The 14,823-nt window shown below is 36.1% G+C and overlaps 1 protein-coding gene across 1 annotated transcript in view; it reads right to left on the bottom strand.

Annotated features, from left to right (window-relative positions):
- The window catches only part of KYNU (kynureninase), a 125,822-nt gene that overhangs the window by 37,855 nt on the left and 73,144 nt on the right, over positions 1-14,823 (bottom strand). The window contains exons 9-10 of the mRNA XM_065931472.1: positions 2,391-2,489; positions 1,547-1,620 (exon numbers count right to left, since the gene is read on the bottom strand). Coding sequence (XP_065787544.1) covers positions 1,547-1,620; positions 2,391-2,489 — 173 coding nt within the window. The remainder of the gene's footprint in view (positions 1-1,546; positions 1,621-2,390; positions 2,490-14,823) is intronic.

Raw genomic sequence — 14,823 nt, 5'->3', positions numbered from 1 at the left:
CTTTGCCGATTCCTCCAGTGCAGTTTAAATAAGTGGAGAGTTGGAAATGCTCAGGGTGGTGAGTCTTCACACAAACGCAAGCAATACCTTACATACCATCTATGTGGAAAACACTTAGGCTAGGTAAAATGTTATCAATGGGGTTTTTTATAAAGGAAAAAAAAAAGACCTTTTAAAACTTACATGGTAGTCCTATAATATACTTTTTACATTCTTTTCAGATAATTTGGGACAAGGGGAGAAGTCTAATGTTGTTGTTGTTTAGTTATTATAGTAGTAGCCATGAGTAGCTACTCATGAGCTGCCTCATTGACTGTACCCCTCCAAGCTCCTCTGTCCATGAGATTTCCCAGGCAAGAAAACTGGAGTGAGCTGCCATTTCCTTCTCCAGGGGATCTTCTCGACCCAGGGATTGAAACTGCATCTCCTGCTTGGCAGGTGGACTCTTTACTGCTGAGCCAACAGGGAAGCCCATAGCTAAGATATTCTTTGCAGAATTTGGAACAAGGGGAGAAACCTAATATATTCAAGGTAGATGAGTGCCTAACAAATATCTGTCTAAAAAAATGTTCTATTGAATTTTAAAACTTTAAAATCTTGAAGAAATTTAGATATAATTAAACAAGCTGTAGCAAATCATCTTAAATTTGTATGATTTATATGCAGAGAATCTCAAAAATGTGAGGGGCTCCAAGCTTTGTTACTAATTTGCTTTCAATTCTCATAAAGATTATACCATTCAGCCAGTGACTGAGAAGGTTCAGAAAATTAATCAAACATTATTATATTACCTATTAGGAGTCTAGACAGTCTCCTCATCACACACATTCTGATACAATTTTGAAAGGATTTTTTTTTACAGAATATTATTTTTTTTCTCCATACTAGATAAAAATAATAGAAACACTTAACAGTTCCCCAGTCAAATAAAAATGTTAAATTTGTTGGTGTATCACATTTGCATTTATACTTGATCTAAAAAACGAAGAGTGCTATATAAAAATTGAGAATATTTCTTTTTATGTAGTCAGTCTGTTGTTCAGTGTTCAGCTTCTTCAGTTTTCATGGATTATAAAATCTTTTAGGACAGAAGATATTCCTTACAAGACCATATTATAAGTTTCCAGCTTTAAAGGTAGATGTAATCTTAATAATCACATACCACTTTTAAGCTCTATTAGCCACAGCTCTGGTTGCCTTTGATTTATTCATCAATGTGAGAAACCCGGACTTTTCTAAAGTCTAATTTTTGAAAAAAAGTTAAGTAGTCTCTTTGCATTAAACCATCTGCTCTACATGATTACAGGGACTCGTTTTTAGCATTGAAGCTTCTCTTTTATGATTAAATTTCTTGTTCAACCAAGTGAACTCTTTGGAAATCATTTATTTCCGATAAAGCATATCATTGTTCACAGAGTAATAAAATAGTTATAATCAACCCAGATTCTTATTGGATAGCATCTTAAAGAACACATGTAAGTTTGGCACACTAATTAATTCAAATTCATTTATCCACCACCAAAGAAAATCTGAAGATAGTACTCACGCAGGTTTAATTGTATAGGCATGTTTTTCATGGACAAAGGCACCAGCAAGACCTCCTGCTCCTGTATTTAAATACTGGATTGAGAGTAAATTAAACTGTGTAGGTTTGCCTAAATATATATGTTAAAAATAATAATTTTACTTTTTTGTTATGAAACCAGCTTTGATAAGATCAAAATGTGTGATTATTTTAACTTTTATTATAAAACAGAATTTGGGGTTACTTTGTTCAAAGAAAAGCAATGAAGTGCAGCATTATTAATTGGGAATAAATAGTTATTACTATTTTGGCTAGTTTTTGCCCGAACTGGTAGAAAACAGCTCAGTTCTGCTGCCAGTTATTTAATTTCAAAGATCATTCATTTCAATGATTTTGCCACAAAATATTTAAATAATAATAAAAGATTATATTTTTAAAATGCTTAAAATCACTTCTATTTCTATGCTCCCTGTCAATAAACTTGTCTTCATATGTCAATATAAAGTTGATTCCATAAGAATTATCTTTAAATTATGTAGAAATTTCCCAACATATTAACAAAAACTAGATTAAATTTGAATTAAGTTCTAAGTATGGAGGTTTTGTCCAGAACTTCCTGATTTTTTCATAGAAATTAGAGAATTAAAGGAATAAATACTCTATAAAGGATGGAAATAACAAAACTTAATAACCTATACTTTTCATTAAGTGATTCTACAATTAACTAAAGTCACAAAATACAGTAATGAAGGAAATGAGAAAAGTAATTCAAATACCTAAAATTGGTCACTGATCCATTTTTATATTTAGATTAATGTTAGTGTGGACTAAAAAGATATAAATATGTTAACTAGTCTGTTGATACCTTGTAGGAGCACCAGCAGGCAAAATCAACTCCCCAGTCATGTAAGTGAAGTTCAACATTTCCAACTGCATGTGCTAGATCAAAGCCAACAAAACAACCCTGGGGAAGAACATAATAACATTTTGAATTTGCTTAATGATCCAAAATAACAAATACAAGTATATTTAAGAAAATTGTTGACAAAATGCTGTACCATAAATGCAGTTCATCTTTTGGTGCAATGACTCATAAAGTGTGAATCATAAAATCTTGGGCATTCTCAAGCCCCTTTCAGGTCAAAACAGTTTTCATACCAGGAAGAAGACATTCTTTGCCTTCTTCACTGTGTTGACTTTTGCGCTGATAATGCAGAAGCAATGATGGGCTGAACTGCTGGCATCTTTGTACAAGTCAAGGTAGTCAAAACTTGTACTGTCATTGTGTACATTTGATTACAGCATGAAAAGGTTAATTTGAGTTATATATCTCCTTGGTACAAGTGTAAAAATAATACATTTGTGTAAAATGTCAATACCTTAATTTTATTCTTTTAAGGTTTAATATGGGAATTTTTCATAAAACATTTAGCAACATCCTGAAGTAGGATGTTTGTCTCAAAGTAATGTACTTATGCAATTATTTGAGTTGCAAGCTAACTTACCCACTTTAACCTCATATAAAGCCATTTTTGCATGAAAGAGCAACTTACAGACAAATGATAGTAAATCATACTTAGGCATTTGAGACATATTTTGGAAAATGAAGTGAGTTTATCAATTTGAGGAAAATAACTTGCAGGATTTGTTGCCAAAGGGAAAAATAGTTACCAAGAGAAATTGGAGTTTTGGAAAAATTGTGTCCATTTCCATAAATATGATCATTTTCCAGTATTTAAAGACATTTATGGTGAGCTTAGAAGTAACATATAATTTTAAAAAGAACATGTTATGAAATATGAAATAATTGAAAATATACATAACTTAATGAATTGATATTTTCCAAATATCAAGACATATTGTTACATATTATGCATGGGTAAAAGATCTATTCAAAATGAAAAATCAGCCAATAGATTTAATGTAGCAATGCATAGAAAGATCACTGATTTGGTTTCACATTTCATACCACAAGTCCCAGGAAGTTCTCCTTGTCAAATTCTGGTATAGGATCAAAGAATATTCACAGTTAGCTGAAAAAGCTATTATATTACTTGTACTTTTTCTGAATATATATCTGTAGAAGGTCCAATTTTATTCTTATATTTCACAAAGGAAAAAAATCAAGAGATTAAATGCAGAAGATATATAAAACCAGCTGCCTTCATTAAGTCAAATAGCAAATATTTATATTTCTGTATAAAATATATGCCAAATATAAAGCATTCTTTTTTCTTTGTTTCTTTTAGAAACTCCAATTTTGCCCCCAAGAATGTAATATTTATGTCAGTATGTAATGGGTTTGTGTTTTTGTCCTAAATAAATAATATATTTTAAAGTTGTTTTTATTACAAATACAGTAAATATAGGTATACATAAACAATATTAAAACCTCTTTGAGGAGTTCAATGATTTTTAAGAATGTATAAGTTTCCCATAATTGAAAAAGACACATGTACCCCAATGTTCATTGCAGCACTATTTACAATAGCTAGGGCAAGGTAGTGACCTCAGCTTAAACTAGAAGCATCCCTGCAACCAAGTCCTGCCTAGTTCAGTTAACATAAAGCTGACCAGGTGGCACTAGTGGTTAAGAACCCACCTGCCAATGCTGGAAATGTAGGAGACTCGGGTTCGATCCTTGGGTCAGGAAGATCCCCTGGAATAGGAAATGAGAACCCACTCCAGTGTTCTTGCTTGGAGAATCCCATGGACAGAGGAGCCTGGGTTGCACACAGTCCTTAGAGTTTCAAAGAGTCAGACACAGCTGAAGCAATTTCAGGTCAGTTCAGTTACTCAGTTGTGTCCGACTCTGTTACCCTGTGGACTGTAGCACACCAGGCTTCCCTGTCCATCACCAACTCCCAGAGTTTACTCAAACTCATGTCCATCGAGTTGGTGATGCCATCCAACCATCTCATCCACTGTCGTCCCCTTCTCCTCCTGCCTTCAATCTTTCATAGCAACAGGGTCTTTTCCAGTGAGTCAGTTGTTTGCTCAGGTTGCCCAAGTATTAGGGTTTCAGATTCAGCATCAATACTTCCAATGAATATTCAGGACTGGTTTCCTTTGGGATTAAATGGTTGGATCTCCTTGCAGTCCAAGGGACTTTCTAGAGTCTTCTCCAACACCACAGTTCAAAAGCATCAATTCTTTGGTGCTCAGCTTCCTTTCTAGTCCAACTCTCACATCCATGCATGACTACTGGAAAAAACATAGCTTTAACTAGACGGACCTTTGTTGGCAAAGTAATGTCTCTGCTTTTTAATATGATATCTAGGTTGGTCATAGCATTTCTTCCAAGGAGCAAGCATCTTTTAATTGCTTTTTTTTGCATTTCATGTATTTTTTTTTTCATTTATTTTTATTAGTTGGAGGCTAATTACTTTACAATATTGTAGTGTCTTTTGCCATACATTGACATGAATCAGCCATGGATTTACATGCATTCCCCATCCCAATCCTCCCTCCCGCCTCCCTCCTCATCCCATCCCTCTGGGTCTTTCCAGTGCACCAGCCCTGAGCACTTGTCTCATGCATCCAACCTGGATTGGCGATCTCTTTCACACTTGATAATATACATGTTTCACTGCTGTTCTCTCAGATCATCCCACCCTCGCCTTCTCCCACAGAGTCCAAAAGTCTGCTCTATACATCTGTGTCTCTTTTTCTGTTTTGCATATAGGGTTATCATTACCATCTTTCTAAATTCCATATATATGTGTTAGTATACTGTATTGGTCTTTATCTTTCTGGCTTACTTCACTCTGTATAATGGGCTCCAGCTTCATCCATCTCATTAGAACTGATTCAAATGTATTCTTTTTAATGGCTGAGTAATATTCCATTGTGTATATGTACCACAGCTTCCTTATCCATTCGTCTGCTGATGGGCATCTAGGTTGCTTCCATGTCCTGGCTATTATAAACAGTGCTGTGATGAACATTGGGGTACATGTGTCTCTTTCAGATCTGGTTTCCTCGGTGTGTATGCCCAGGAGTGGGATTGCTGGGTCATATGGCAGTTCTATTTACAGTTTTTTAAGCAATCTCCACACTGTTCTCCATAGTGACTGTACTAGTTTGCATTCCCACCAACAGTGTAAAAGGATTCCCTTTTCTCCACACCCTCTCCAGCATTTATTGCTTGTAGACTTATGGATAGCAGCCATTCTGACTGGCATGTAATGGTACCTCATTGAGGTTTTGATTTGTATTTCTCTGATAATGAGTGATGTTGAACATCTTTTCACGTATTTGTTAGTCATCTGTATGTCTTCTTTAATTTCATGGCTGCAGTCACCATCTGCAGGAATATTGGAGCCCAAGAAAATAAAGTCTCCAACTGTTTCCATTGTTTCCCCATCTGTTTGCCATGAAGTGATTGGACCAGATGCCATGATCTTAGTTTTCTGCATGTTAAGTTTTAAGCCAACTTTTTCACTCTCCCCTTTCACTTTCATCAAGAGGCTCTTTAGTTCTTCACTTTCTGTCATAAGGGTGGTGTCATCTGCGAATCTGAGGTTATTGATATTTCTCCCGGCAATCTTGATTCCAGCTTGTGCTTCATCCAGCTCGCCATTTTGCATGATGTATTCTTCATGTAAGTTAAATAATCAAGGTGACAGTATACAGCCTTGATGTACTCCTTTCCCGATTTAGAACCAGTTTGTTGTTCCATGTCCAGTTCTAACTGTTGCTTCTTGACCAGCACACAGGTTTCTCAGGAGGCCCATAAAAGCAATGCTATTCTTGAATCTACTCCGTGTTCTTCCTGTACGTTGACTAGAGACCTGAACAATCTCTTACTGACTCTATTGTGTCTCAATTATTTATTTGTACGGTTTCAGGTATTTTGTATGTCTGCCTGGTAGAACTCAGTGTTTTAGAATGTAAGACTCTTTACACTAAATTCCCAGAAGGAAAGCATGGAGCAGTAAATTTATATTATCTAAACTGTACTCAAGTAGTAATTTCCTAATTTAATTGCTTACCATCAAAACTACTTTCCTCTGTAGATCAAAATGTGAAAACATTTAGCTAAATAATATAGTGATTTATTCCACATTAAGACAACTTTGCACATGAACATGAGTTTTTTAAAAAAGTCATTAAATGAGGGTGTTCATTTTGCAAACATGTCTTACCTCTGAGTTCTATTGTTAGCTTACTAAGAGCACATATAATAATTACCTTCTTAAAACATTAGACTTGCTGCAACTTTGAAGAAATACATCTATTGATTGATGTTTTTTGAAGTCAATAATTGCAGAAGAATCCACTTTTTGATTGTTCTAACACCTCTTAAAAATAAATAACTCCGAACTGCTATTACAGGTACTTTCCTCAGAAGAGGGACTTCACTGGTGGGTGGCTCAGACATTAAAGTGTCTGCCTACAATGTGGGAGACCTGGGTTCAACCCCAGGGTTGGGAAGATCCCCTGGAGAAGGAAATGGCAACCCTTTCCAGTATAACTCTTGCCTGGAAAATTTCATGGATGGAGGAACCTAGTAGGCTACAGTCCATAGGGTCGCAAAGAGTCGGATATGACTGAGCGACTACACTTCACTTTCCCCAGAATAGAGGGATGTAAACCATGACCTTTTTAGTGAATGAAGTAATATTTGAGGACAGGTAATCTCATTTGTTTAGATATTGTCTATGGTTGCTTTTGCAAGCAGAAATGAATCATTGCAACAGAGATCACATGAAAGACAAGTCTGAAATATTTGCTCTTTTGGCCATTACAGAAAAGATTTGCTGACCCCAACCCTATAGCATTGGTTTCCATGGAGAAAACGCAATATACTGGAGAGTCGGTTAATTAGAAAACTCACTCATTATAATGTGACCAAAACTAGGATCTCATACAGGAAATAAAGTTCTTACAGGTATTTTATTTCCCAAACACAAAAAATGAGCAACATGTCATAAAAACATGACAGATACTTCACATTAACATAAGTTTTTGGAGCAACAGGGAAGAAATACAATTAATCTCCGTCAAGATTTAGGGGTTTTGGCTTTCAGGTGGCACAGTGGTAAAGAATCTGTCTGCCGATGCAGGAGATGTGAGAGACTTGGGTTCAATGCCTGTGTCAGGAGGTTCCCCTGGAGTAGGAACTGGCAACCCACTCCAGTATTCGTGCCTGGAAAATACCACAGACAGAGGAGTCTGACGGGCTACATTCCATGGAATCACAAGGAGTAGGACATGACTGAACTTCTGAGCACACACAAAAACCAGGTTTGCAGACTAATGTTTAGGTTTAGTAGATATAAAAGAATGCATGAACATGCACAGTTTGTTTGTATTTTAAGACACAATTTTCATAATGTCAATGAAATTAAATTTGGGGGGAAAAAAGTTCTGAATTTAAAATTCTCTTTTTTCTCACCAGCATTTCTAATTGAAGAGATTTTTTTATGAGGTAATTTTTATTCCTCAGCTTCCCATAGACAAGTTTTTATAGCACAATTTTTCTTAGGAAACTCAAGGAATAAAAAGGCAGCACTTTTATTATCAGTTATTTATAAAGAATAGCCTGATGATGAAAATATGTAACCTCACCCACCATACCATGTTGTTAAAGGCCCTGTGGTCACATATGTGGCACAATATAAAAAAAAAATCACTTGCGGCTCCTACAATATATTTTAATGCACGTGCAATTGTTTCCCCATGGATGGCAGAGAACATAAGTTATTAAAATGTGATTATTTTGAATAAATGACCTTAAGATACAAACTTGAATGTGATCATAACAAAGTGATTTTATAGAAGTTTCACTAGATGGCAGCATCTTAAAGAAAACACTAAGAGTTTTCCAAAACTTTGTATAGCCAGTTAATATTTTTATTATTTTAAGAAAAATAGTAGGTAAAACAATATGAATATGTGAAAACATACATTGCACACTTGAGTGCATACTTTATGCAATGCTAAAATAGAAATCAAATATTTTCAACAGATTTGGATTAATTACCCACAGTTGTTCAGACTCTCATTGGTCAATCCTGGAGAAGGGAACGGCTACCTAACTCCAGTGTTCTGGCCTGGAGAATTTGATGGACCGTATAGTCCATGGTATCGCAGATTTGGACATGACTGAGCGACTTTCACTCACTCATTGATAAAAGACAGTGACAAATGTAAATGATAAACAACATTATAAGCACAGCGGTTTTCAGCCACCGTGTCACCTGGCTTTATAGTCAATCCCCAAACTATGGAAGTAATCTTCTAACCATTCTGACTCCTTCCATCCTGCCTTCTTCCAGTGAACTTTCTAAATCATACATTTGATTGTAAGACTTCCTGTGTCCCTTCAGTGATTCCCCCATTCAATTCGTAATGTAATTCATCTTCCTTGGTATGGTTTTTAAAGACCTTTGTGACCTGATTCTTTCCAGCTTTCTATCTCAGGTGCCCTACACCTACTTTCCTCTTCTTGCATAAACCTTTCTCTGTCTCTAGAGTATTCTTTCTCTTCCCATTTGTTTGAGTAGCTCAGACTTTGATCACAAGATAACTTCCATAGGAAGATACTTTGCCAAACCTCTCTTCTCTCATAGTTCTGGTTGCATAAATCTCCTAGAAATTTTCCAATCTTACTATTTTTCTATTTTTACATAATATAAATTCAAGTATTCAATTGTTGAATGAATAAGTAAACAAAAGAATATATAATAAAGCCAGACAATTGTCAATAAATATTATGTAAACTGAAGCTAAATGTAAAAGAATATTATTTGATATCCTTTATTTCTGTTGCAATTTTATTGCATAAATCATTTATTCAGGCTTGGAATCTTTTAAAATGAAGTTTCTTGGGCAATCAGTAGTAGCTTAAAATATATTTAAAATTCCTTTCAATAAAACAAGGCATATCATGAGTTTTTGGTTTGACCGTCTTCAATAGTACAATACTAAGAATTTTTCTAGCCAGTATAATAATACACATAGGGCCTGTGTTGAGATTTCTAGGTAGCTATCTCACTGTCTTTCAAATTTAGTTTATTATTTTTTATCTATTAAAGTGAAATATGGAATAGTACGCCTTAATTTTATCCCTTGTAGTATTCAAGTCCTCATAACTTTGTTGGTTTATCCTGTAACAGATTGACTTTGGACTGATATCATTATTTTCTTCTTTATTCACTCCCCCCAAATCCTATAAATTATGAAGATCATCAATAAGTAGCAAATTTTGTGTGAAAAGGGTAATTATATAAGAACACTTGTACCTATACACAGAACTGAAAGCCTGGTTGTATGCATTTGTATGTTCATATAATTCTTAAAATAATAAAATACTTAAGATAGGTAAGTAGCCTTTGGCTCACTTGAGTAACCACCAGGTTACTTCAGCAGTACCTGCAAATGATGCCTGTCATGTAGACTGTGGCCATTCCTACCTGCGAGCTGGGTGCATGTCCAAACTTCAGGATTCCCTTGGAAGTAGCATTAGCATCATGGTGGGTAAATTATAGGTGCCTGCAAGATTCCTTCAAAGTTAGTAATTAGATACTAGTATTAGGAGTATGACTGCTCTCATGATTGTTTATGGGAACTATAGTTTCCACACCATACCAAGCAGATCTTTGTGTTTTCTAAATGTTACTCCTGGTTCAATACAGAGTCACAGGAAACAATTGTAGAAGTACATTGCTATACATTTGGATAATGTTACCTTGAAAAGAAAAACTGGTGGGAAAATTTGAAGACAGTGAATGAAAAATTTTTAAAAAATTATAGGAGTGTGTATGTGTGTGTGTGTGTGTGTGTGTGTGTGTGTGTGTGTTCATCTCTAGATAGAGAGGATAAACAAAGGGTGAATTAAAAACAACTGGTTGGTTAGTTAGTTTTGATCTTGGTACTTCCCAAAGAAGCTCATAATTAAGGAGATGTTAAATTGTATTGGGGCGGAGTGAGATTGAGGAAGAGGCAGATGAAAGGTGGTTGGGTTTCTTGCCACTGTCTTGAATCACTAAAATTTGTAAAATTCATTCAATTGCTATGGTTCAAAATAATGCACAGATACTAGATTAAAAAAAAAAAAAAGCAATACTCTGTAAGAGGGGCCTTTACCAGTTCTGTAAATATAATATATAATTTCAGAGTGATTTTTTATCCTGAAAGTCTTTCCTTTCACCCAGCATAAATTTATTATGACTTTCATGTATCCTTCTCACTTTTTTTCCTTTTCATCCAACTCTGGTTATAAGCAGGAGTGAAGTCACTCAGTCGTGTGACCCCATGCACTTTAGCCTACCAGGCTCCTCCTTCCATGGAATTTTCCAGGCAAGAGTACTGGAGTGGGTTCCTATTTCTTTCTCCAGGGGATCTTCCTGACCCAGGAATTGAACCCATGTCTCCCTCATTGCAGGCAGATGCTTTACCGTCTGAGCCATCAGGGAAGCCTATAAGCAGGAACTATCCATTGATTCTTGCATGGTGTTTATTTTTCACTTAAAGTCAATATGTGGTCTGTATAACATTTTCCTTCCCCCCAATTATCTAACAGAGCTATCTAACAGAGATATTTTGTTGTTGTTGTTGTTTTGAATTGGTATGTTAAGCCTTCTCTTATTTATAGCAAGAGTTTGATGGGACTAGCTGTTCCTCACTATTAAAACATATAGCAGTATAAAATGAGAATAAATTCATAAGTTAAAAGGACACAACACAGTCTTCCAAGTGGAGCTGCGGTAAATACTTTAGAAATCAAGTAGCTTGGCAACTAGAAGCAAAGTTTAAAATTTTAAGGCAGAAGCTGAATGCTACTCAAATCTATTTTAGCTCTGAGGCTCTTACAGATAATATATGATTCCAGAAGTAAATAATCAGCATACGTACTGCAAGAGAAAAACTACACACGATATCCCGTCCAGGAAGTTGTGACTTGATAATTATAAATGCTCATGTTGAAATTCACCAGCAAACAGGAATAGTAACAAGAAAAACTGGGAGGGTAGACAAGATTTTACTCTAGACCATACGATGAATAATTCTAAGGTTAAGGTGTAATCATATGAAATGTATCTTCTATCAAAATATTATTTTAAAATGTAAGTGTACAGAGAAGGATGATTTCCTAAATAGCCCTTACACTACATGATAATTTGAGTAAGAAAACTACCTTTTTCTCCTAGAGCTATTGATTGATGGTATTTATGCAAAAATGTGTATAGAGGAGACAATAAGCACTAATAAACCAAGCATCTGTGCCTCTCATGTGGGCTGTTCCTAGGGATTTGGGGAACCATGACTGTACTTGGGAGTTTCCAGAGAACTGAATTTTGAAAAAGATAAGATATTCAACAAGGGAGAGTTTTGAATCAAAAAAGAGTCATAACAAAGGCTGGCTGGCACAGATGAATACTTTCACTTGGTGACTTAAAAACTCTGGTTTGGATTTATGGATTAGCTGAGAAGTGAAAATGGAATCCATTCTGAAATATGTATGTGTCAATCTGCACAAATTAGAGTAAAATGGTATTAGAATTTTGTTACCTTCTTACATCAAGCCATACATTCATATTTTTAGAAAGTATAGTAGCTTACAGTTATAGTTAACCAAAAGAAAATATGAAGAATGTGTTCTATTGGAAAAGTAACAGTAAAGTGACAGAAGGTGGAATATTGGGAAGAAGAGAATGGACACGGGCACATCCTAAAGAGCTTGTCTTTGCTTGGAAACCCGAGTCCTGAATGGGGGTGGTAGAACTCCACTCAGATACCGAAGATGGCCAGCCTAGTGCAGTTTTAGACACCTTTCCAGGCTCTATTTATGTCACAGGAAAGACAGCCTCTATTTTTTTTTTTTAATTAATATGTATCTCAAGGTACTCTGTTTAAATTCCAGAACTGTTTTAGCTATGGAGTTTACATAGCTAACCAGATAGCCTGTGGGGAAAACTGGCAACTAAAGTCTGGAAGAATAGTTCTGTCTTAAAAGCTGTGCGCTCTAGTTCTGTGAATAGATGCCTGGAGGAAAATGATAGTTTTCTGAACTTGAATGGGACTACATCTCCCACGCTATCTGACTTATTCTTGAGTCAATTTGCAGTGTGTGGCTTTGACCCAATCTTTAAGATGAACTGGAACATGTACAACTCTACTTATTGTGGTATTAGACTAGATTGATATTCTAAGACATTTTCACAGATTTGTTTTTACCTTTGACAAGTATTAACACAGTCTAGCAGAGAAGGTAATGGCAGCCCACTCCAGTGCTCTTGCCTGGAAAACCCCATGGACGGAGGAGCCTGGTAGGCTGCAGTTCATGGGGTCGCACAGAGTGGGACACAACTGAGCAAATTCACTTTCACTTTTCAATTTCAGGCATTGGAGAAGGAAATGGCAACCCACTCCAGTGTTCTTGCCTGGAGAATCCCAGGGACGGGGGAGCCTGGTGGGCTGCCGTCTATGGGGTCGCACAGAGTCGGACACGACTGAAGCGACTTAGCAGCAGCAGCAACACAGTCTAGAGCCGTTTCCTTTTGATGTGCCTCTACGCCCCATGTGACTCTTTAGAGGCAGAGACGGTGGAGTTTTTCTTAATCTATTCTCTCTGTCCATCTGTCTGTCTCTCTCAAATCCTGGAACCTGATATTAAGTGAAGGGTCAATATACCTGTGACAGAATGAAATTTCTGGAGAGTACTCTGTAACTCAGCTACCATTAAAGGGTTCAGTGGATTTTCTGTTGAAATTCTCCCCAGTGTCGCGTAGATTAGCTTCCCAATCATATAGAAGTTGGTAAGCTCATTTAATTAGAGAGAGGACTCCTGCAAACACATCTAAAAGCCCCAAAGAGCTGCTAAGAGGAATGGCAATGGCACTGTCATTGGTGAGAGCTATTACCAGTAGAACTACCTAAGAGACCCGTCAGAAGGAAACCCATCAATGTCTTGGGGCATCTCTTAAAGAGAGCAGTTGGAAGGAGTGTGTTTGAAGTTCTGAGTTGGGGTACTGTTGAATGCTGGCACTGACAGAATCTTATTCAGCAATAATTCTGATTCCTATCCTTGACATCTAGGGCAAAGTAAAAACTGCAGTTTTCAACATTCTCTAAACTGAAGAGATGATCATGCAACCCTAAAGACAGGGGCCTCAGTTTCCCAAGGAAAAATAACCAAGAAAGAGGGCTATACATATTTTCTTAGGCTTTCCAAATGTTGAGACTGCTTTGTCATTACACATTAAGTTTGCAGATGTAGAAGGAGAAAATATAGTGGAAACAGAGGTATGGAGCCAGACTCCAGTTTCCCGGATGGCTCAGCCAGCTTGAACAAGTGCTTAACTTCCCTCAGACTCCGTTTCCTTCAGTGTATCATGGGAAAAGCCCCCTGTTAGCATAGTGGGGAATATTGTAAATACTACATCCTAAGTACCAGAAGCACAGTAAGCCATCAGCAGCAGCTAGTATTATTACCTTTGTACAAAGCACTCTTGCAGAAACTAGATTCATCCTTTTACCCTGACTTTTTAAAAAGTAAAGATTGATGAGACTGGCAAATCCAGAGATGAGAAATAGAAAGCAGGAGTATTGGGAGCATTTTGCAAATGAAATTTAAGTGGGGGGGGGGGCGCTGTCAGTTAAGAAGGTCTGAGACAGAGCTAAGAGCTAACAGCTACTTGGGCAGGAAGAGTAAAGGATTTGAGAGAGAGGAAAAGAGAAAAACCCTTCAGACTCTATAAAGTGTTGTGTAATTTGCAGGTAAAAATGTCTTACTACCTAACAGAGTGTGCTTTCAAGAGTAAATTTCAGCTATTTCTTTTACTAGAAAAAATAGCTATTGTCTCCTCTATTTATTGTCAGAAGTAAGTGCAAAACCAAAGAAGAAAAATAAAACAAATTGAGTAATACTGTTCTCTTCTAGAGTCTTTCTCCAGCTGGCAAGGTTCTCACACAAAATATAGTTTGTTTGATTTATTTTGGATACCCAAGATGGGAAAAATAGCTCAAGGTAATTTTTCAAGCTCAATTTAGTTCATTTAATGTTTAATAACTTAATGGAGTTGTCTGCATGCCCTAAGTATGTCAAAAAGTAGAAATAGAATTTGAAAAAGAACTCAAATTTTACAAGTATTTTGATTTTTTACCATTATAAGTAATTCTTCAGAATTTTCTGATTCTAATTAAATGGGAGTACAGTTATGCTTTTTATGCAATATGTGATCCATAAAAACAGCCTAATCCATTCTTACTGATATACACATTTATCCATTTACTGACCAAACAGGTATGCATTTAACGATAAGTAATTATGTGTATGAAAAGCACTAGTA

This window comes from Muntiacus reevesi, chromosome 3, assembly GCF_963930625.1.
Source record: "Muntiacus reevesi chromosome 3, mMunRee1.1, whole genome shotgun sequence".
Classification (NCBI taxonomy): Eukaryota; Metazoa; Chordata; class Mammalia; order Artiodactyla; family Cervidae; genus Muntiacus; species Muntiacus reevesi.
This window is presented reverse-complemented; position numbering and strand designations above follow the sequence as displayed.